Here is a 21,808-nt window from a genome sequence, read left to right as displayed (position 1 = left end):
ACCAATGAAATTTTCTATGGAAATTGTGGAAATTGGCAATTAAGATATGGTAAAGTTCCTCTTCCACAACCCTATGGCAAAGTGTAGCTCACTGAATCTGCTTCTCTCTAGCAGGGTCTCTAAACCCACCACCCACACCCACAAGCTCCATTTGAAAAGTTAAATAACATTTTTTAATTAGTCCAAATGAAAAACAAGGCTCTATTGCACATTTGCTTTTTTAATTTGGTGTGAACAGAGACAACATTTCAATGACACAATATATTTTATATATTAGAATCTGCACAGAGATACCGCCAAAAACACCAAAAAAGGTGCATCATGCAAAGGTCAATATACAGGCACAAATTCATCTCAAACAAAATAAAAGAGGAGAAGATTTTGAAAATCTAAGGATAGTTTCAAAAACCTTTTGAATACAGATATATTTACAGAAATGCCTACAACAATTCCTGAGAAATAAAGTACAAATCTTTCAGAGTAAAGAGAATGCAGCAGAAAAAGACATTCAGGGTTAATACGACCAGTTTTGGCATAAAATAAGTATTACTATTTAGTTCAATACCATAACAACTCAATACATTGCTACTTGCAGTTATTACTTGCTTGGAACTGGCCATGGAAAAGAACTTTTGACAAGTTTGACAGGAATCATCTTCAAACCACACACAAACTCTTGTAGGGAAGCTCCAGAGTCAAAATCCTGAAGTCCTCATACTGAATTATTTTTTATTCATTGAAAAACAGTTCCATTAAGAATTTAATTTCCAGCAACTAACTTGAGCTTACTAAACTGATTCATTAATACCAATGAAATGTTTTTTGATCTTAGTGGGCCTTTTAATAAATTAAGAGGCAATGACTTTTTGCCAAGCATTTTATAAACACCAAATCTTACACGGAAAAATTTGTCACTCATTAATTAGTAATTAGAGTAACACAAAATATTTATGCTGCGGATATATCTCCGACCAAAGCTGGAAAGGCTCACCAACAGAGTATCATTTTCCTAACGCAAAAATCAGAATATAAATGTCCTCAATGGCAGCCACATCAAAAGCAGACATGATATTACAGTGATTTCCACACAAATCCGTGTAAAATACATTCAGCTAGTCATTGGAATGAATGCCATATCATAAAAATAAATTATTATAATCAGGCTAAAAAGATTGAAGTTCTAGTGAAGCCTATAGTAAGGTTCTAATTATACACCATTCATAATAAACCCATTCAACTACTACCATTAAATTCAATCTAGATCTAAAAAAATACTGCACCAGTTTCATATTGTATTTTTCAATCCTAAATGAATGAATGAAAAAACTAAATACTGAGAATATTCCAATGTTGCAGACTATTTCCAATATCAGTAATCAAAAATGACACAAAAAATATTTTTGAAGGGTCACGATAATTTATAATGTTTCACCTTAGAAGCATATTCACATGTATTTAGGAACAAGTTAAAAGTACACGGGTGCATTCAATCACATCAAATTAAGATTAATTTCCAAGGCAAGCACAGTTCAGCAATCACTCAATCAAAATGAAATAAGTTTGCTTTTACAGTCCTCGTAAACATTATCCACAACAAACTTGAACAGTATGTCACAAGTTATCGCAAAACATAACAATATTCCACTGAAATACCCTTCACCCACGACATAAATAAAAATAAGCATGACACCAAGGTATATAGTGATACACTGAGTTAAAAGTATTTGAAACCTTTGTCTTAAGAAATATCAAGTCTCAGGAACAGTGCTTTAGTTTGCAAAATATTCTGCTCATCAAAATTAATGGTGTTGAGATTTCACACTGTACTGTAGATAACAGTCAAGAGATTTACTCTCTTCAAATTGTACTATGGTTGATATATACACTTTAAACATTCAAGTAAATATTGCAAGACACATTTACCAAGTGTCACCATAATAATCGATAAATTAAACTTGGGAATAAAATTACCAAATTTAAAAAATTTTTCAATCTAAAGAAATTCAAAACCCCTCGCAGGTCCAGCATCTAAAATCCCATTATATGTACATTCATTTTTCTGCAAGGGCATAATACTCATTGACATTCACCTTGGATCAAAGCCATACACTAAGCATCACATACAAATAAAATCTATGCATTAATAATTCCAACTGACAATTGTGCTATCATCCAATGATGACATTACTGCCACCATTAGAGAAAATTTTACCACCAAAGGAAATTATTCCCCCCCTTCACAAGGTAACAAAATTAAAACTTTCCCATCAAAACTTAAAAATAATATACACATATATATATTTATTTTAAAAAGTTGATTAAAATATAAATAACGTTTTTTTTTAATTCTCTACCAAAATATGATCAGTATTTTCACAAATGATATCACATAGACAATGATAGCATAATAACACAGCCATTATGAGGTATTACAATCTTAATTTTCAGTTTGTGAATCACAGTCAGCTCTAAGATACGGATGAGATGCACAGGTGAAGTGATAGACATAGGGCTTATCGTGGAAATTGTGCCTGCCAGCAACATGACGGATGACACCTCCTTCCAGGAGGTGCTTCCCGTAGTTGGTCCCTTCTGCTCTGTCGTGAACCAGCCCAACCTCGAGCAGCCATCCCACCAGGTCACTACCTTTGAACCGACCACAACCGATTTCTGGCCTTTCGCCTACTCCAGCAACACTCACCACACTGCTGGTCCCAGTTGACCTGGTTTAAGTAAAAGTCACTCCGGTTAGTACCGCCTTTGTCTAACATGGATAAACTTCTTATTATCAATTGAAAGTTTCATCTCATCCTCGAAGCCTTTTTTCCTATCTCATTTGGTAATATCAAAAGTTCGAATTATTCTGAGTCTGGGATCCTTCTTCCACCCTGAAAATCCCACGTTTATCAAATAAAAAATTATCAGATCAGCTTTATAAATCTAAAGCCCAGCATTTCCCTCGTCTCCACGACCTAAATTACATTTTGGCCTGATTCATCGCACTTGGTCAAAGAAACAGGAATGTGAAGATATACAGATCAAAGGATACAATGTGTAGCATTTAATCAAGTTAAATCGACTTTGCCAATCACACACTTTGCCAATCACACTATGAATACCTCAATTGGTGGCATTATTTATCAATGTTCAGCAAGGTCAATACATATTGAGTTGTTTGCTCCAGGGTGACATTGCAATCAAGAGATTACAGAATCTCGACATGCAGGAAGCAGCAATTGCAGTGAGTGATGTTAATCCAAGAGAGGATACTAAGACTAATGTGCAATGCACCCCTCAGAGCTCTCCATGTCGCCCCCTTTTCAAAAAACTTTGTATTCTCCCTCTTCCCTGTGTGTATATGCTAAGTGCTATTGTTTATGCTAAATGCCATGTCTAATTATATACCACTAACAATAGCATTCACAATCATTACACCAGGACCTGCAGTCATCTACATGTGAACTTCATCAGAACTTGCAAGTCTTACTTTTCCCCCCACAACATGGGACTCTTATTGTATAATAACCTTCCTCTGGTTATCAAGAGCATGGAAAAAATGTCCACCTTTAAATTCAAAGTGAGGGACTTTTTCATGCTACACTTATTCTACACTATTGATGAGTTTCTGAATATGTAACAATGTGTTGTATTTTATGTTAAGATCTTTGACGTGCCGTATATCTTGGAACATGAATGTACCCAGATCCTCAGGCAAATAAATAAATAAATAAATGCATTAAAATCAGTGAAAATTCCACCACAATAGTGGGCAATGGACTTGGACTTTTATTCAAACAAGTTCTGACAGATGTTAATAAAAGAAACGGCCCATTTTTCCCCAGGAACATTTAATAACTTAAGAGTAGCTATGCTCTTTTTTCCCATTTTTTTAAGAAGCCAATGCTCAACCAATAAGTCAGCATGGGTAAGAGCTTCCAGGTGCTCTGATGGCACGGCCTTTTCACACCACAGCCTGAACCCTAGGCTTTCTAAGTCAACTGCGTCCATGGCCAAGGCTAGATTCCAACCTTTCACCCGAAGAGCAAGAGCCGCTGAGCATCCAGAGCAGTGACTAATGCATGGATTTCCAACATATTTATGCTAGTGTTTGCGGTGCTCACCCTGTATCGCTGAATGGCATGACCTTCCTACGGTAGCTGCAGTTTGCAGTGATTTTCTCTGTCATGTCTGTCATTAGGAGGGTCCTCATTCATGAAGCTCCACATCCAAATCCTGCCAAAGTCGCTACCTCACGGCTGACTTCTTGCTGCTGGAGGGCCCCCAAGTGAACATGACAATATGCAAAACTCCTACTTCATAAACTTATATAAAGTTTGCAACCAAATATCATCTTCAGGGAATCATGACCTTCTTTTGAACAATGCCCTGATGAAAAAATGTTTTTATATTTGTTGAAAGAAATCAGCTGATCGGAAGCCATGAGCAGTACCTACAGTTCAAAGAGGTGCATTGGACAATTTCAGGAAGAGATGAGGTGACAAATTTACATTGTGTAATGCTCAATGTCATACCATCCAAAAACTCAAGTACTTAAATCTATCCATCGCATTTATGCCAGTCAAACACAGCCTGAAGGCTGTAGTTGTATTCTTTAGGTCTAATCACAGTTTATGAACCCTAGCCAGAAGTACACCTGTAACAATCACGGGCCACCTGATTACGTAGCCCTGAGAGGTGACTTTTTTTACTGTAAGTGGGGTGATATGGAATCATTGAAGTGGGACCCAATTTCTTCAGTAAGCTACAAAGAATTCACACTGAGCTATTGAACAGACGTCATGGTATCATAGGCTATGCTGCGTTTCAACAAGGTTTTCAAAGATTTGCCTAGACATTCAAATTCTCTATGCTTGTGTGAGGATGGGCCTGGCTGAAGGAAAAGACAAGCACTATCCTCATATCCTATGCTGTATTTTGATGAATATTCATGCTATCCCTGGTGCATGTTTATAAAAACTTTATTCCAATTTTAAATTGATGAAGTAAGGTATTATAGGTCTACATACTAGTATGTGTAGTGTTTTTATATTGACTTCGAGACTAGTGAACAGTGTTTTACATTTTGGGAAGCTTGAGGGGAACACCTCACCTTTTACCTCCAAAAGGTTAATTTATGGACATGTAATGACTTTACTTTTTTGAGAAGGACAATGTTCTCAGTCCAAATATATTTTAATTATGCGTTGCAAATCAAAGGAGGATTTGTAAGTTTGGGCCAGGTAATCATTCTAAAAAGAATAGAAAATAGTTTACATCAAATTTTTTTATAATTTTTTTAAGCATTTTTTAGCCTCCTTTCCCTCCAATCTATTCCTGTTTTCTTCAATATTAACATTAGTTTTTTCCCATTTCACTCTATCAAACACTTTATCGAAATCTACAAAACAGGCAAATGCCTCCTGGTTGTATTCTATATTCCTCTCGATCAATAATCTCATTACTGCAATGGCATCACGCGTACCTCTCCCCTTCCTAAACCCAAACTGATCATCCCCTAAGTAATCATTTGCCCTATTCCCTATCCTTTTGTTCATGATCCTGAGAACAATTTTAGCTGCATGGGATATCAAACTTATTGTCCTGTAGTCCTCACATGATGTAGCCTCTACCTTTTTCGGAATAGGAACTAAAACTGATCTCACAAAGTCTTCTGGCCAGACTCCTTCATAGATACTCTGAATCAGCCCATATAGCCTCTTCCTCCCACATTTTCCTAAACATTTCAGTATTTCCAAAGGAAAGTTATCCAGCCCCACGGTCATATTTAGTTCCATTTCATTAATGCCCTTTCTATCTCGTTGTCGAGCATGCCTGGACCTAAGCTATCTTCCTCTACGTCATATTCCTTTTCTTTGTCTAACTTAGTTGGTCTAATTTCTTTACTATACAGTTCTTCTATAAATTCCTTTCATCTCTCTTGGATCTTTCCTGTGTCAACTATTATCTTACCCTACGTCATGTTCTTTTTCTTTGTCTAACTTAGTTGGTCTAATTTCTTTACCATACAGTTCTTCTATAAATTCCTTTCATCTCTCTTGGATCTTTCCTGTGTCAACTATTATCTTACCCACTTTATCTCTTACTGTTAGAATAGATCTTCCCTTCTCACTGCCTGATAGTGATTTAACTTTGCTGTATAGCATACCAATTTCATACTTCCTCAGCAAACTTTCCATATCCTTCCATTGCATCTTTCACCATGCTTCTTTTGCTTTATTTATTGCCCACCTCAATTTATTGTTTAACTCTTTGTACTTTATTTTGCCTAACTCTGTATTTACATTCTTCCATTTTCTCCTCTCATCCATCTTTGTAATCATCTCATCGGTGATCCATGGTTTCCTAGTCCTTTTCGCGTTAACAGTTCCAATAGTGTCTTTTACGGCTTTCGATAACCCTTTCTTGATCTTTCCCATTTTACTTTGATAGTAGTCAGCTTTTATCCATCCTCCATGATTTCCTCTACCACCTGTTGGTACTTCTTTCTTTTCAATCCATTTAATGCTTCTACATTCCATTTTCTAACTCGCCGCCCCTGCCTTATCTTTTTGAAACGTACGCTACATTTCATAACAACTAAATTGTGGTCCGCATCCGCCCCCGGGAAGCAGTGTGAATTTATCACACTGTTCCTAAACCTGTGTCTAACCAGGATATAATCTAGCTGATACCTCTCCGAGTCACCTGGCATTTTCCATGCATACCTGCGTCTTTTGTTGTGTCTAAACCAAGTGTTGGTGATGAATAATCCCTGTCTCCTGCAGAACTCAACTGCTTTCTCCCCGCGGTCAATCCTCGTGCCTAAACCGCAGTCCCTCACCTCATCACCATCTCTTCCTTTGCCTAACGTGGCATTCCAATCCCCCATCGCTATCAAATGTTTCCCAGCAGGAACACACGCGATTCTGTCCTCTTAACTGATCGTATATCCTATCGTTCTCTTCTTCCTTATGGTTGCTTGGTGGCACGTATACCTGAATAATAACCAAGTTTGTCGGTTCTGCTTTTATCTCTACTAGTAATATCCTATCCGTTACCTGTAAGAGTCTGATGCAACTGCAAAGTAGTGATTATCCCCCCATATGAACTGTGATGTAAGGTACTGGTGTATTGTGTGGGGTGATAATGGTGAGGCAATTGGGAGACAATGACCCAGGAGAAAGAAGTATGTGAAATGGTAATATTGAGAAAAGTAGAAAATTATCAAACTTCTCCAAGAGGAAATAGCACAAGCAAGTCTATACTGTCCTCGGAACCTGTCAATATCTGCTACTTCATCCAATTCGTAAGAAACCCTTGTCCCTCCTTCAAATATGAGCCTGCTGACCCAAGACACCACAAAATTCAAGAGAATAGAATTTATACCTGCCCCCGACTGAATAAGAGGGATATTGCAGGGCAAAGTTGCTCTACCCAAGCAATTTTCAAGAGTTGTAAGTCTTTTGCGCAGAATAATATTCTCCTCATCCATTTCTTAACTCACATCAATTTCAATTCTATGGTGCCCCAACCCTTGGGATTTCGATGCAGCCTCTCGAGTCTATATCCAATCTTCATCTAGTGTCACTGACTTTACAATGACGACAGAATGAGCAAGCAAAAGAATATAACAATGCAAACAAAAATGCAATATTGGATAGCAAAACAAATGAATTGAAAATACATTGCAACTGCTGCTGCTAATGTGGTTACAGGTGAATTTGAATGAACTTAATTCTGACATGGAAAAATAGTTTCAATTCAACAATTGTATCATTAAACCAGAAGTACGCTACTGTAGATAGTTTTTGATCATTCACAGATTATAATATGTAGTAAAGATTTTTTACCTTCTTTGCTTCTTAATATCACGACGACAATTAGCAAGATGGTGCCTGAAAAACCGCTTGCACACTTCTTTGGTCTCTTCGCTTAATTCATTCCAATTTTTTTGACTCGGTGCCTCCTCTCCATACCACCATTTATGCCACCTGGAAGACATAGCAGAGATATTAATGACACCATGAGACTAGTCCACTCACTTCTGTTTCACAATGCATAACATTATTTGATAACTACTATGCACCACAAAACACCTAGTCTCAAACACCGGTTGAATTGTATCAAGCGAACAGTAACTATGGCCGTGTGAATATTATGGGAAGAGTCAACCCCAGCCGTACTCTTACAAATGGGCAAAAAATGGGTGATGGAAATTAGAGAATATATGTGCAGCAAATCAATTAAAAAAACTGAAATTAAAAGTAAAATAAAAATAATAAAAATACTATTGATTCCTTCTCTGAAGAGGACTGCTTTGCAGTTGCAACACTATGTCAGCTTCTGGGCACTTTCCTTACCTTCCCACAAAGTGCGAGTCACAGTAATAACGCCGGAAGAGATTCCACGGTACACCTGTGAGCGAGTGAGTGAGTTTTACAAGGGTTAAGGCATCTTCACATATCAAGCAAGTGAGTGACTGACGGGCCACCAAGCCCAGAGGGAAATTTCTCGAAAGCCCTGGTTGAGGGTGAGTGCCTGCAACTGGCAAGGATCAATGCTATTTAGTATTTCCAAGCTAGAGAGTACGTGATTAATTTGCATTTATTTCACTTCATCACGTGCGACGAGCGGGCAGCTGGCACAGAGATAACTCTCTCATTAGCCCCAGACGGCTGAGTGTTTGACAAGGGCCAGGGTCAATGCATAAACCCTGATCAACCCTGGTCAATGCTCGTAAACCTGAGCCAGACATATTTTGGTTCTAACCATTTGCATTATCTATTTCTTTATTTTTAGTATTTTTATTATGTTTATTTTATTTTTAATTTCAGTTATTTTTTAATTGATTTACTGCACATATCTTCTCTAATTTCCCTCACCCATTCTTTACCCATTAACAAGAGTACAGCTGGGGTTGACTCTTCCCATAATACCGGTTGAATTTCAGAACGCTGGCTTCCCCTGAGTCAACTTGAGTTGGATGCCATCCAAATGAATGTAATAGATATTTAAGTATTGAGATGCTTTCTCCATCAGTAATTGTCAATATATTTTGTATCAAGGACACTTTTCATTAAATAAAATAATTCGTATCGAGAGATGCAATGATTATCAGATGTTTTCAATGGGTATCCTAAGCAACCGTTCAGATTATTCATGCAAAAAATGGTCTTTCAAAGGCAAGAACTAAACAATATTCTTTGCGCTAGGAAAAATGCTGACTTTCCACACCTCTGAGTAATGGCACCCACTTACCCCAGCCATGGCTAATTATCAGCTGGAGACATTGTATTCAATATGAATCAGATGCCTTCCCACACCATGAGTTTTTGGGATGGTAGGATGCTCTATAAACCTCTTTCAAAAACTTAGTTGCATTTTCCGTGGCTCTTCAGCATAGCTTAACTCCTCAAAAAAAAAACTTGGATTCTTCAAGGCTTGTCGGGGGACAACCAAGATGTTGATGATCCCATTGCGATACCTTCAAATTAGTCTGATGAAGAAGAGAATCACCCTTACAATCCTAGCAAGAATAAACACTGGGAGAAATGTTTCCAGTTTGATCTGAGACCCAGAGAGCGCATATCCTGTAGGGCTTGGATAAAAAAGGATTCAAGACCCGAAACAGAAAAGGCAAGAAGGGCAACTGTAAAAGCTGATAAAATGAAAATGGTAGCGTGAACAAAAATTATTTTTGATAATGCTCCAGCAAGTCTGGTACACATCTCTCCCTTAGGCCAGGAACAAAACATCAATCAACCCATCTACCCTGGATGCAAAACGCTTAATAGAGCTTCCTTGTGCCAGTGCCTTTGAACGCACACAGTTATATGATATGTTATATGAATTTCAATTCTACCTTTATTAATTCCATTTGTTACTAGCCTTGCCTGTCAGTATTTGCAAGACTGACCAATTGTCTATGGATTACAATGCTGTCACTTCACCAAACTTTGTGGCAAATAATGCCTGGGGTTGAAGTGACATGAAATGCATTTGATAGGTTCAATTTGTACTTAATGAAGACTTAGACATCTCCTGAATAATGTGATTCAGGACTCAGCTGCCATTAATGCATACTTATAATGTTTCAGATTAAATATTAACTAGAGAGAAAGAATTATACAAGGTTCATTTTGGAAAGGATCATACCTGACCCCTTGGTAGTTTGTTTAAGGGGTTGGTGAAGGTTTTTGGTTGTATTGCTAACTTATTGAAGCTCTTTGGCGTTATATCTAACTTCTGCTTTAGCTCTAGGTTCTTGAAATCTTAAATATGAATCAAGTCTTCTTCCAGTAGCGTAGCATGATTTGAGCTGGGTTTTTTAATTTTTCAATATTCAAAATAATGTCCACCATTAACTTAAATTATAACTCACTTTCTTTCAGTATTTAATGATGATATTGTTCAAGTGTTCACCTATTGATCCAAATATTTCAGCCCATTCACACAATTTCAAGGAAAACTTGGGAGTAAAGAGAAGCCATAGCATCACTAGTTATACGTATACGCTTGCCATGTAGAGTCCAACATCAACATTATTTCAATGCAAATAGGAACAGAGTGACTATTTGTATTGAACAAAATTACTGACCACCAAATATGATTCTCACATGTAAGGTAGGAGGCCTCACTCACACGCCATGTGGACCGAACTATTGGCAAGTATTTGAATGTAAGTTCATCCTACTGATCGCAACGTCTTACCAATGATAGCCTCTATTCATTGAATAATAGTGCACCACGTCAATCAATATAAAATAGCTTTAAAATATTTTCAGTGGAAATTTGGAATATTTAAGGCCACAATTACACCATGCTTGATGCTGACAACTGAGTAACTGACACTGTCTCAAGTATTTTCTACCACCTTCACTTAATATAGAAAAATGCAGGTAGGTTTGAGTGTCATGCATTTCAACTTCTAGGAAATTTCATTGCAATCTAGTGCCCTAGTGAAATTTCATAGAAGACTAATATTTGGCCAGGGGTCATAAACCCCAAAAATCATTCCGACTCCATATAAGACCCAATGTCAACTGAATGAAAATTTATTCCAGCAGCAAAAATTTACATGTTTGTGATGAAACTACATAGAAAATATTATTGGTACATTACCTTTTCAGGAATGGTGTGACCACAATATGACTGTCAAGCCCAAAGGCAGCAAAGACGAATATACTTTGGCCAAAGTTTAGACTTGCATCAAGAAATGACAGTTCAACGTATATCCCAGATGTTTTCTCCATCACTAATGTCCATATGCTCACCGAGAGACCCTTGAAAAAAACCAACACCTCAAAAAATGCAATTATTGTGCAGAAATTGCGACTCAATGCCAACTTACGAGATACAAATGACAAATTCAATTATATCATTTTGAAACTACTGATAGACTCAATTTTCCCAGCTAAGAATATGAAACACCACTCCATCTATATCAGATAATTACACTGCAAACAGTATTTTATTAGGTTGCACATCTTTTTCATTTCCCCCTGAAGAAGGTATCTACTCCTTAAATAATATGATGTTTAAGCAGTAGTCCCTCATAGCATGAAGGAGTGAAGTGGCATTATGACGTAGGGTCACTGGGGTTATTGCCTATGCTCAAACTCCATGTTTGTGTTTACTCTCATGAAGTCATATTTATCTGCTTCAAAATAATGACAACTGATTATTGCCACGGCATTTTTAGAGAATTATTTGTTTCACTGTAATTTGAGATAAATACTGAGTGACATAATAATCCGCAACATTCATTTACACAAGAAAGTCACCTTCATATTTGAAATTGATTAAAATTCTAATTTTTCAAATTTTCAACATGCCACCTTTCAATGCACAAAACTACTTGTATTTTTTAACATGGATATTCAAAAATGATTCTACTTCTCCTTATGGCATACACATCACCCTTTTACATATAAAATTCAGTTATTGTTCAATTAATTGAAATTTCTATTTCATAACAAATGAATTTTTTAAATACCCCTTTGGCTATTTTTTTTCAAGTTGGGAGTTGCCTAAATGGTATCAGCATCAATTTCCGTAGTCTTCCCAATTTTATAGTTATAGATTATACAGCTAATCCTTATCAGCATAAATAATATCAATGAAATATTTCCATTGTCAAACTGATGACTTTCCACAGAGTATTTAAAGTGTTGAGATGAAAATAATTTCACACCTACCACAAACATGGAGCATGACAGGAGAATCAGCAAAACCACATGACGAAGCGTTTGAGCTGTATCATTTTCATCACTGCTAACAATGTTTACGGAAGACACAGGTTCAGGGAAATTTCTGCAATCTTCCACAACCTCGCTAACATCATCAAGAATGTCATCATCGTCAATGAGTTCTTCTTCATCCTCTTCAGCACATGTAGATAGCCTGTGGTGCCTGGCCACCATCTGTCTGCACTGCTCCCTTCGATCATGCGGACATCCAAAATGAGAAGAGCATAAATCCTGTCGATCGGAGCCTCCTCTCGCACTTGGTTGATCATCCCTTTACGGAGCAGTTATAAAAATTTATTCATAATTATTTCCAGAGCCTAAACTGTTACTTGCTAAATGTATCGGCATATCAAAGTTAAGTCCACTCATTTAAAGTGACCAAAAAATACTGGGGCTCATAGACTACCAAATTTGTGTTAAGGGGTCTGTCCTAAAACTTATTGGAATAAATGTGGGGGAAAAAATGTACTGCAGATCAAAGTACAAGTTACTGAAAATCTTCAATATAACGCCCTAGTCCACCGACACACCAATGCTCTGCCAGTTAGAGCTTCCTGGAAGGCATTGATTGGGAATCGCAGTGCCACATTGGAACTGTATGGTGGTAACAATAATAATAATACATTTTATTTGTCCAGCGATCAAGTAGCTACAAATGTTACACTTGATACAAGACACATCAGGGGAAAGTGACAAAATACATTTGTGGATACAAGACACATATCACGCATTATCAAGAAATTCAGCAATTGAATAAACCATTTTTAATTTTAAGAACCTCAGTAGATTGACTTTAAATGCAGCCACACTTTTAAGGGCCTTTATCTCATTTCTCTGGGAGTTTATTATAAAGTTGAAGGCCCATAAAATTTGGGCCAGCACCTGCATTTTTTGTATGCGCATATAAAACGTGCAGATGTTCATTCTGCCTCGTAGAATATTTGTGGATATCACAATTTTTCACATACTCAGGTAGATTTCTTTTTGTATGTACTAATCCATGAAAAATATAAATACATGGCAGTGGCAATACATCCAATTTTTTAAACAGGGGACGGCAAGGGGCATTGTGTTTTGCAAAACTCATCAGCCGAATGGCTCTTTTTTGGACCCTGAAAATTGGCAAGGCCTTAGATGATGAACCCACCAGTAAAGGATACTATAGGCTATTTGAGAATAAAATTCACCATAGTATAATTCACAGAGAACAGCCACTGAAACGGTGGATCTAATGGACCTTATTAAAAGGCAGGCCGAGCTTAACTTACTGGTTAAAGTACTTATGTGTTCATCCGAAGAGATTTGAGAATTTATGTGGAAACCCAAAAATTTGGTAATTTGTACCTGTGGGATCACCTTCCCATCGACTTCAATAGCAAGTACTTTGCTTGCTTTATTTTTATTTGCAAAATATATTGGGAGAGACTTTTCTATATTCAAATCTAGGAAATTATTACGACACCAAGAGAGTAAGGTGTGACTAACCTTTTTACACTTAACTATCAATTCATCAAAAGTAGGCGATACAAGAATAATGTTGGTGTCATCAGCATATAACAAGGGGGTAGCACCGTTTTATATGTTGAAAAATATCAACAAGGTCATTTATATAATAAATAAACAAGACAGGCCCAAGAACAGAGCCTTGAGGAACACCTCGATTAAGGACCTTACTTAGGGATACAAAAGATGTACCATTTTTAGAAACAACCACATGTTGTATTCTATTAAATAGGTAGGATTTAATCCAAGCATTAGGTATGCCATGAATACCCATCCTTTGAAGTTTCTTGAGAAGTAATTGGTGGTCAACACAATCGAAAGCTTTCGAGAAATCGAAATACATTACAGCAACTTCCATTTTTTTATCTAGAGCATTTAAAGTCTGGGTTATTAACTCATAGTTGGCAGAAGATGTAGATTTATGCTCCCTAAAACCATGTTGAGACGGTGAAAGGAAATTGGAAACCTCTAGGTAAGAAAGTAACCTAACATAGAAAGCCTTCTCAAATATTTTGCTGAATCAGTTCAGCAGAGAAATTGGATGGTAGGAGTTAATGTCATGTCTATCACCCTTGTTTTTATAAAGTGGGATGACTTTTGACACCTTCAGAGAAGATGGAGACACTCCTAATCGGAAAGATTCATTCAAGAGAAAATGAAGAGGCTGCATGATGAAGTCGATAGATTGCTTAATAATGTAACTGGAAATTCCATCAAAACCAGAGCTTCATTTTGTACCTAGATTCTTCACTATATTTTTTAGTTCAGATTTTGTGAGGGGATAGAGAAATAGGGAATTTGAGTGGGTAGCAGCAATGGCTTCTAAATTAGGAGAGTTGCTCTGCTCAGCAATAGAAGGTTGAAAGTGATCAGCAAAGTTACAGGCAAGTTTGGAAAAGTCTGATATAATAACTCCTGATGAATCATTAATCTGGATTTGAGACTGCTTCCTGGGTTTGTTTCTGGAGGTATTAATAATTTTCCATCTTTCTCTAGATTTATTATCAGAGTTAATGATCCTGTGGTCATTATAACAATGTTTAGCTGACTGTAGCATTTGACGGTAATGCTTTTTCCTTTTTGCATATTCAGTCTTAAGTTCCCAATTAGTTTTACTAAAAAATGGCCAGCTGTTTAAGATGTTGAGCCATGAAATGTATTTCATTACTTATTCAAGGTTTACACTTAGGAGACTAGGTTATTTTCTTGTACTGAACAGGAAATGACACGTTAAAGTAGTGCAGAAATTTAGTATAAAAATTATCAAAGCTTTCATCAAAAAAGGCAGTGTTATACACATTGTACCACTCCTCAAGCCACAAGAGATTCATAAAATGATGAATGTTAGAGCTATTGAAAGATTGAGTGGGATAAACCTCTAAAGGAATGTTAGCATTCATTAGAAAAGTAATGGTCAGAAAGATGTGAGGGGATTGTCCTAGTAGTTACTTCATCCCCATCAAAATTAGAAATGAAAACATCAAAGTGAGGTAGAAGAATGTGTAGTTATGCGAGTGGGTTCCTTATTATGTACACGCAAGTTATAAGATTGAAGAATATTCAAAAATTCAGTTTTATCAGTTATTTTAGGCAACATGTCAATGTTAAGATCACCAGTAATAATTATCATACCATTGGGATTCCTAGCAATAATAACTTCTAAAAGACTGACTAATTTATCTAAAAGCAAAGGGAAGTTTCCCATGGGTGACCTGTATAAAGAACAAAGGGTCACAGAAAATTTGATAATAATTAAAGTCATCACAGAGCATTCAAAATTGCACTCATCTACCAAATATTTGTAGGGAATTACATTTACCGGATACTCAAATGTTTCCTTTGAAAGCAGCATGGCACCACCATTTTTATAGTTGGATCGGCAGAACACATCAAAAACTCTGTAACCTGAGATTTTAAAGGCCAGCACTTCCTGGTTTAACAGCCAATGTTCACATAAACACAGAAAGTCAGGTTGATAGTCTTCTAGCAGAATTTCCAATTCAGAAATTTTGTTTCTAGCACATTGAATATTTAAATGCAAGATCTTGATGGGGAAAATCCTCTCAGGTTTCCTGTTGCCTAGTCAGATCAAATTTTTCACGATTTTGTGAGGTTCCTCTTTCGATGCGGAGGCCGTGCCATAGTTTCGGGTGATCATACGCTTTACTTGGGCAGACGAGCAGTTAATTGATAGAGAGTTGCCTGTAGGCTCAACGCTTGCGTCTGTAATGACAGCAGCAGCATCGGCAACTTGTGTTGTGATACAGTCCCTCGCTGAGACTTCTCTGGAGGAAGTATGGTTTCGAGAGAAATAGAATGGCCTAACGGCAACATTTTCGGGCCAGAAAGATTCACTAAGAAGCAATTCTTTGCGTGAATCCGCTGCGGAGACACGGAAGGAAGCATATTCACCCTTAGCTTCAAGTTTCACCACTTCTAGGTCACTTTTCACGGATCCAGACAGAAAAGATCGTATTTCATCCTCCGTTGTGGTCATTGGTTGAACTTTCCACACATGAATATGACATTTTTTGAATGTACCCTTAAATGGACAGTCACTAACGTCCTTCACTTTTCCGTGGATGATTTTACGGCGCCTTGCTCGCAAGTGCTTTGCCTCTATAAAACCATCATTGTCGTTCGAGTCACTAAAAGACGATTTAGAATCAACTACCAATGCACCCTCAACCTTCGAGGAAGAATCAGAACTACAATGCACGGATAACGTATCCATTTGAGGTTTATGACTATCACTACACATCTTGTTTTTAAAACTTGGTCCGGCTAAGGCAACATCGCCGGGAACATTCTTCACTGCATCTACGAAGGTACCTTTTTTCACCAATGGAGCCGAGTGGGATAATTGCATCCACCGTGGTTTCGAGACCAAAGGAGGTCTCGCGGACGCCTTTAAGCCAGCCAAATCACTCTTCAGCATTTGAATATCAGCCCCCATGTTGGACAACGAGACCTTGGATATCCGACAGCTTAAACACTTCCAAAAAATGTCTCTGTTGTCTTTTAGTGCTCGCAAGCATACATCAGAGAGGCCCGTGCACTTAGAATGAAAAATACACGAACAAATATCACAGGAAACCATTTGGTCCACTCGTTGGACAACCTTTACACAGGAGCTACGCAGACTTTCGTCACCATGACGCGCCATCTTGAAAAAATAATGGTGTCTGGGGGAGGGTTGCCACCCTGTGCTTAGCCAGACACTCAGCCAAGATGAATGTGGTGCGAGACGACATGTAAGACTAACCTTTCAATGTTTGTACTTGAGCCTAAAGCACTCTGTGTGGATTATGCCTTTTGAGTCAACAAAGACTTATTACACACATACATATTTTTGAGGCATAAATTGCTGGCATGTAGGTATTCACAGAGCATGATACAAGAAATTCAAGTACTCAAAGTAATATTCAAGAAATAATAACTTTCAAGGTGACCAGCAATTAGATGACTTCTAATTCCAGGTTTTTTTTCAAAGATAAAAAATCCTTTTTTCATCAAAGTTTTGTGCTACCATTTTTGCAAACTCGTATCCCCGTTGTAAACCAACAAATATTGCTACATTTACACGGGCAAATATTGCAGCATACTTCCATGGAGAATAGATATTTATGGGTATGTAACGAATCAATAAAAACACATTGTTTAAAAAAATTGATAGTCCACCTAAATAAAAATCCTGCTTATGGGGAATACCTAGCAATTAGGTTTGGGGTTTTACAATGGAATTTTGACTTTTTAAAGCAATGAGATGAATTTTAACCTTGACTCAACACTTTAGCTCTTTTTTTACTCTAGGCATTCAGAAAACAATAATTGTGAACAACTGACAATACAGGAGAATACCAAGAGACACCAAAGGTTAGTGAAAAGAAATCATTCTTACGTAGGATTATTTATATAACATGGTATTTTCATCAAAAGAAGTGAATGCCCCACAATTACAACCCAATCGCAGTGCAGCTGTTGTCAGGTAGTTATTTTGCAACATGCATCTTGATTGATTTACTCCATGAATGCTTCTTTAATGTGATGCATTACTCTTTACCTTCCTGCAGAATTCATAACATATTGAAAGAATTCAATAAAAATTGCTATATTAGTCATTCATATTACATTGAATCAAATCACTTTTCCTTCTAGTGTCCACTTTCTATGCTTCTAAAAAGGTTACATTAATCATCCATATTTTTTCCTCCCATAACATGGGACTCTTATTGTATAATAACCTTCCTCTGGTTATCAAGAGCACAGAAAAAATGTCCACCTTTAAATTCAAAGTGAGGGACTTTTTCATGCTACACTTATTCTACACTATTGATGAGTTTCTGAATATGTAACAATGTATTGTATTTTATGTTAAGATCTTTGACGTGCCGTATATCTTGGAACATGAATGTACCCAGATCCTCAGGCAAATAAATAAATAAATAAATATTCCAGTTTCTGGCACTTTGTTTTTTTCCTAGGGTTTTTCAAGGTTTTTGCCTTTCCTAGTTTTTTCCCAGTTTCTAAGGATGGCTGGCCACCCTGAATTAAAAATCCATATACTACGAGGTTGAAGAACATTAACCATTATTCTTTTTTTAATTACCACCATCAAAGTGTCAACATTGACCCCTTTAAATTTTTGCCGACTCTGGACTGCAGATTTCAGTGTGGTATTTTCAAGAATTTTCATGACTTTTGGGGTGGGGAATGTTTTCATTATATGTCTTCAGTCTGTTGATCATATAATTATACGAGGTCTGTTCAAAAACTATGGCGAATTTTGAGTTGTCGTGGGTTACGTATATTTGATTTTCAATTTTTTGTGGTGTTTTATTGGTACTTATGTCTCTCGCTTATGCCGAAAATGTTCGGCCATTTTGAATTCTCAGTTTGACAGCTGTTTTGACTTGGAAGTATATTGGCTTGTCTTCGATTTTTGCCTGTTCCAAAAAATGGATCAAAGAATCTGTATCAAATTTTGTATTAAAAACAAAAATAAGTGCACAGACATATTCAAAATGTTGACCCTGGCATATGGAGAGGCTACCTTGGACTGAAGCAACGATTATTGGTGTTCTCAGAGGGCCGAGAAGATGTGAACGTTGAGGAGCGTGCCGGATGCCTGAGCACGTCAACAATAGGTGAAAACATTGATGAAGTTAAGAAAATAACATTGGCCAATCATCATATCACCATTAGGGAAGTAGCTGAGGACCTAAACATATCAATTTGCTCGTGCCATTCAATTTTTACCAATGGTTTTGGCAAGACACAGGTCGCCGCGAAATCCATACAAAAAAAATTGCTCAATTTTGACCAAAAACAGCAACCCATTAACATTGCTGATGGACTTGCGTTGGACTCTGTCCGCAACGACCCAAGTTTGCTCCAGAGGGTCGTAATGACTCATGGGTTTACTGTTATGACGTGGAAACTCCATAACTCCCAATCATCCCAATGGACGCTGCAGCACGAGCCAAGACCGAAAAAAGCACGCCAAGTTCAGTCGAATGTGAAAATTTTGTTTACAGTTTTCTTCCATTGCCGGGGTGTGGCGCATCATGAGTTCTTGCCACAGGGTAGAAAGGTAAATAAAGAATATTACCCGCAAGTTATGCAAAATGCACACCAAGCAAACGCCCGGATTCGTTGAAGAACAATAATTGGCTTTTGCATCATGATGACGCCCCTGTTCACAGATCATTGCTTGGGCACGAATTTTGGGCCATAAACAACACACTAATGATGCTGCAGCTACCATAATCCCCAGATCTGGCCCCCAGTGACTTTTTCTTGTTCCCGAAACCGAAGTGGCCCATGAAAGGACGACCATTGACGCACGCTACCATTGACGAGATAAAGACTAAAGCGGAGCTGAACAAGATCACAAAAAATGATCCTTTGAAATGCTTCAGGGATTGGAAAAAAAACGTTGGCACAAGTGTATAATATCTAATGGGGATTACTTTGAAGGGGACAAAATAGATATTCATGAAAACACAAAGGTCGCAATACTTTTAAACAGACCTCGTTTGGTTACCCTGAGATTGGGATGGTGCCATGGCTAAGGTACTGGCTTCACACCATGGGGGCTTGGATTCAAATCCTGGAGGCAGCAGATATTTTTTAGTGGTATCCCGATCCCTACTTGAGGGAGGGCACTTTAAGTGAATATGCCATCCGTCGGTTGAGACTTTAAGCTGTGGACCCCTTGGTGTTTTTCGATAAGAGTAGGCTAATGCCAACGCCAGGTTTCTCTTAACCCTTCCTCCTTTCCCAACCATCCTTACTGGCAGCAATACCCTCAGCTGTAGGTCACCTTCCCTAAAACTACTACCATAGCTCCCCCATTTAATACAGCTAATTTATCATATTTCAATGGTGAATATAAATATATCAGCCAATATGGGTGTTCAATTCTGAAGTAAATACAATCAGCACAGACATCTTGTTGTCATAATTATTAAGATTTTAGTCTATGAGTTAGTTTAGGCTTTTATACTTAATGACAAACATGTATTCAAAACGTTGTCAAGTAAAATATAAGTTAACCAACAGATCTAACAGATGAACAACTAATTGTAGTCATAATTGAGTGTTTTACAAAAGTAAAAAATATTGAATCAATTTTAACCACAAGAAAACCAAAGTATGTAACAATATTTTAAAGAATTAGGAAGATTTATTGAACAATAAAGTAGGAGGAAATAAACCAGATTATGTCGAGCATTTCACATACCTGGGCATTATTTTGGATGACAATGGTTACTACACATACATTTTGAGTGAATAAAACAGGCAGAATAAATAAAAATCAGTTCAAAAAGTGGAAACTGAAAGCATGAATGTTTACTTGCATGGGGGGATTTGCAATGCCTTTGCATGCGATGGGGGGATTTGCAATGCCTTTGCATGTGATGGGGGGATTTGCAATGCCTTTGCATGCGATGGGGGGATTTGCAATGCCTTTGCATGTGATGGGGGGATTTGCAATGCCTTTGCATGCCATGGGGGGATTTGCAATGCCCTTGCATGCCATGGGGGGATTTGCAATTGCTTAGGTTTGCAGATTGTACAAAATGTTGAAGAATGCAAGCACCATTTCATTTGTGCATCTATAAATTTAACATTACTGGTCCCTGGTCAAGGTGAACCACAAAAACCCCTCTGATGAGAACTATGATCATACCAACTCATTTAGGTCCAAATTTAAGCCTTATTATTCTACAACACCTAAGTTTCTGATTCCTTTGTGAACCAGAGATATTCAACTGAAATCAAAGGAAAATCTAGATTAGTGAAAACACAAATGAAAATAGTACACACATGCCACCTTCTCCACAAAGTATCCTTCTGAAGGCTTTTGCACTGCCTCCACCTAAATCTTCTATATCAACCACTCTGTTTCTCCTTACAGCACCTGAAATCATCAGAGAATAAAACTAAACCATAACCTCACATTATGAAAACCAAAAGCAAAAGTTTCTATAGGAATTATTAAGTTAAAAATTGCCTGATACTAGATAATTCAGACATATCGAACCATTCTGAGTACTATACAGAAGAAAATATAAGTTACGGAAAATAATCTGAGAAGTTACTTAAACCACAAGTTCATATCTCTTTTGATAACATTGCTTACATCAACGTTGAAATACAAATGCTAATGACAATCAGTGAACAATGTAATCCTTAGCTGTGAAATAGAAGGATCCCTGAGAATGGTTCATTGGAAAATTCAAACATATGTGTAAAATCTATCAAGTGAATCTAAGAATATCATCAGGTTTTGAACAGAGAAATTTTCCCTCCAATGGATGCAAAACACTTAAGACAATTCTTCCTATTTTTTTGTAATAAAAACACTCATCATTTAGGTACAGTGGGGCCTCACTTTACAATAGGTTCACACTATGGTAAAATCACTTAGGTAGAATTTTGAGAAGAAGGTTATTGGCTCAATAGATGAAGAAATATACTTATATTGCAAGGATCCTTGGAAATGTTATATTTTAACATGATTTGAGAGCTGTCATCACCATTAATCCTGA

General features: G+C 37.2%; 1 protein-coding gene across 4 annotated transcripts in view; it reads right to left on the bottom strand.

The window, feature by feature from the left end:
• Positions 1–206: 206 nt before the first annotated feature.
• anchor (integral membrane protein GPR155 homolog anchor) overlaps positions 207–21,808 on the bottom strand; it is a 40,735-nt gene continuing 19,133 nt past the window's right edge. For all 4 annotated transcript variants that reach the window (XM_071598902.1, XM_071598903.1, XM_071598900.1 and 1 more), the window contains exons 14-18: positions 21,084–21,177; positions 12,198–12,519; positions 11,122–11,282; positions 7,851–7,991; positions 207–2,723 (exon numbers count right to left, since the gene is read on the bottom strand). In XM_071598902.1, the coding sequence (XP_071455003.1) occupies positions 2,438–2,723; positions 7,851–7,991; positions 11,122–11,282; positions 12,198–12,519; positions 21,084–21,177 (1,004 nt within the window). In that variant the 3' untranslated portion in view covers positions 207–2,437. The remainder of the gene's footprint in view (positions 2,724–7,850; positions 7,992–11,121; positions 11,283–12,197; positions 12,520–21,083; positions 21,178–21,808) is intronic.

This window comes from Hetaerina americana, unplaced genomic scaffold (assembly GCF_022747635.1).
Source record: "Hetaerina americana unplaced genomic scaffold, ioHetAmer1.1.p SCAF_10, whole genome shotgun sequence".
Lineage (NCBI taxonomy): Eukaryota > Metazoa > Arthropoda > Insecta > Odonata > Calopterygidae > Hetaerina > Hetaerina americana.
Note: the sequence above shows the minus strand (reverse complement) of the source record. Positions and strands in the feature narration are given on the sequence as shown.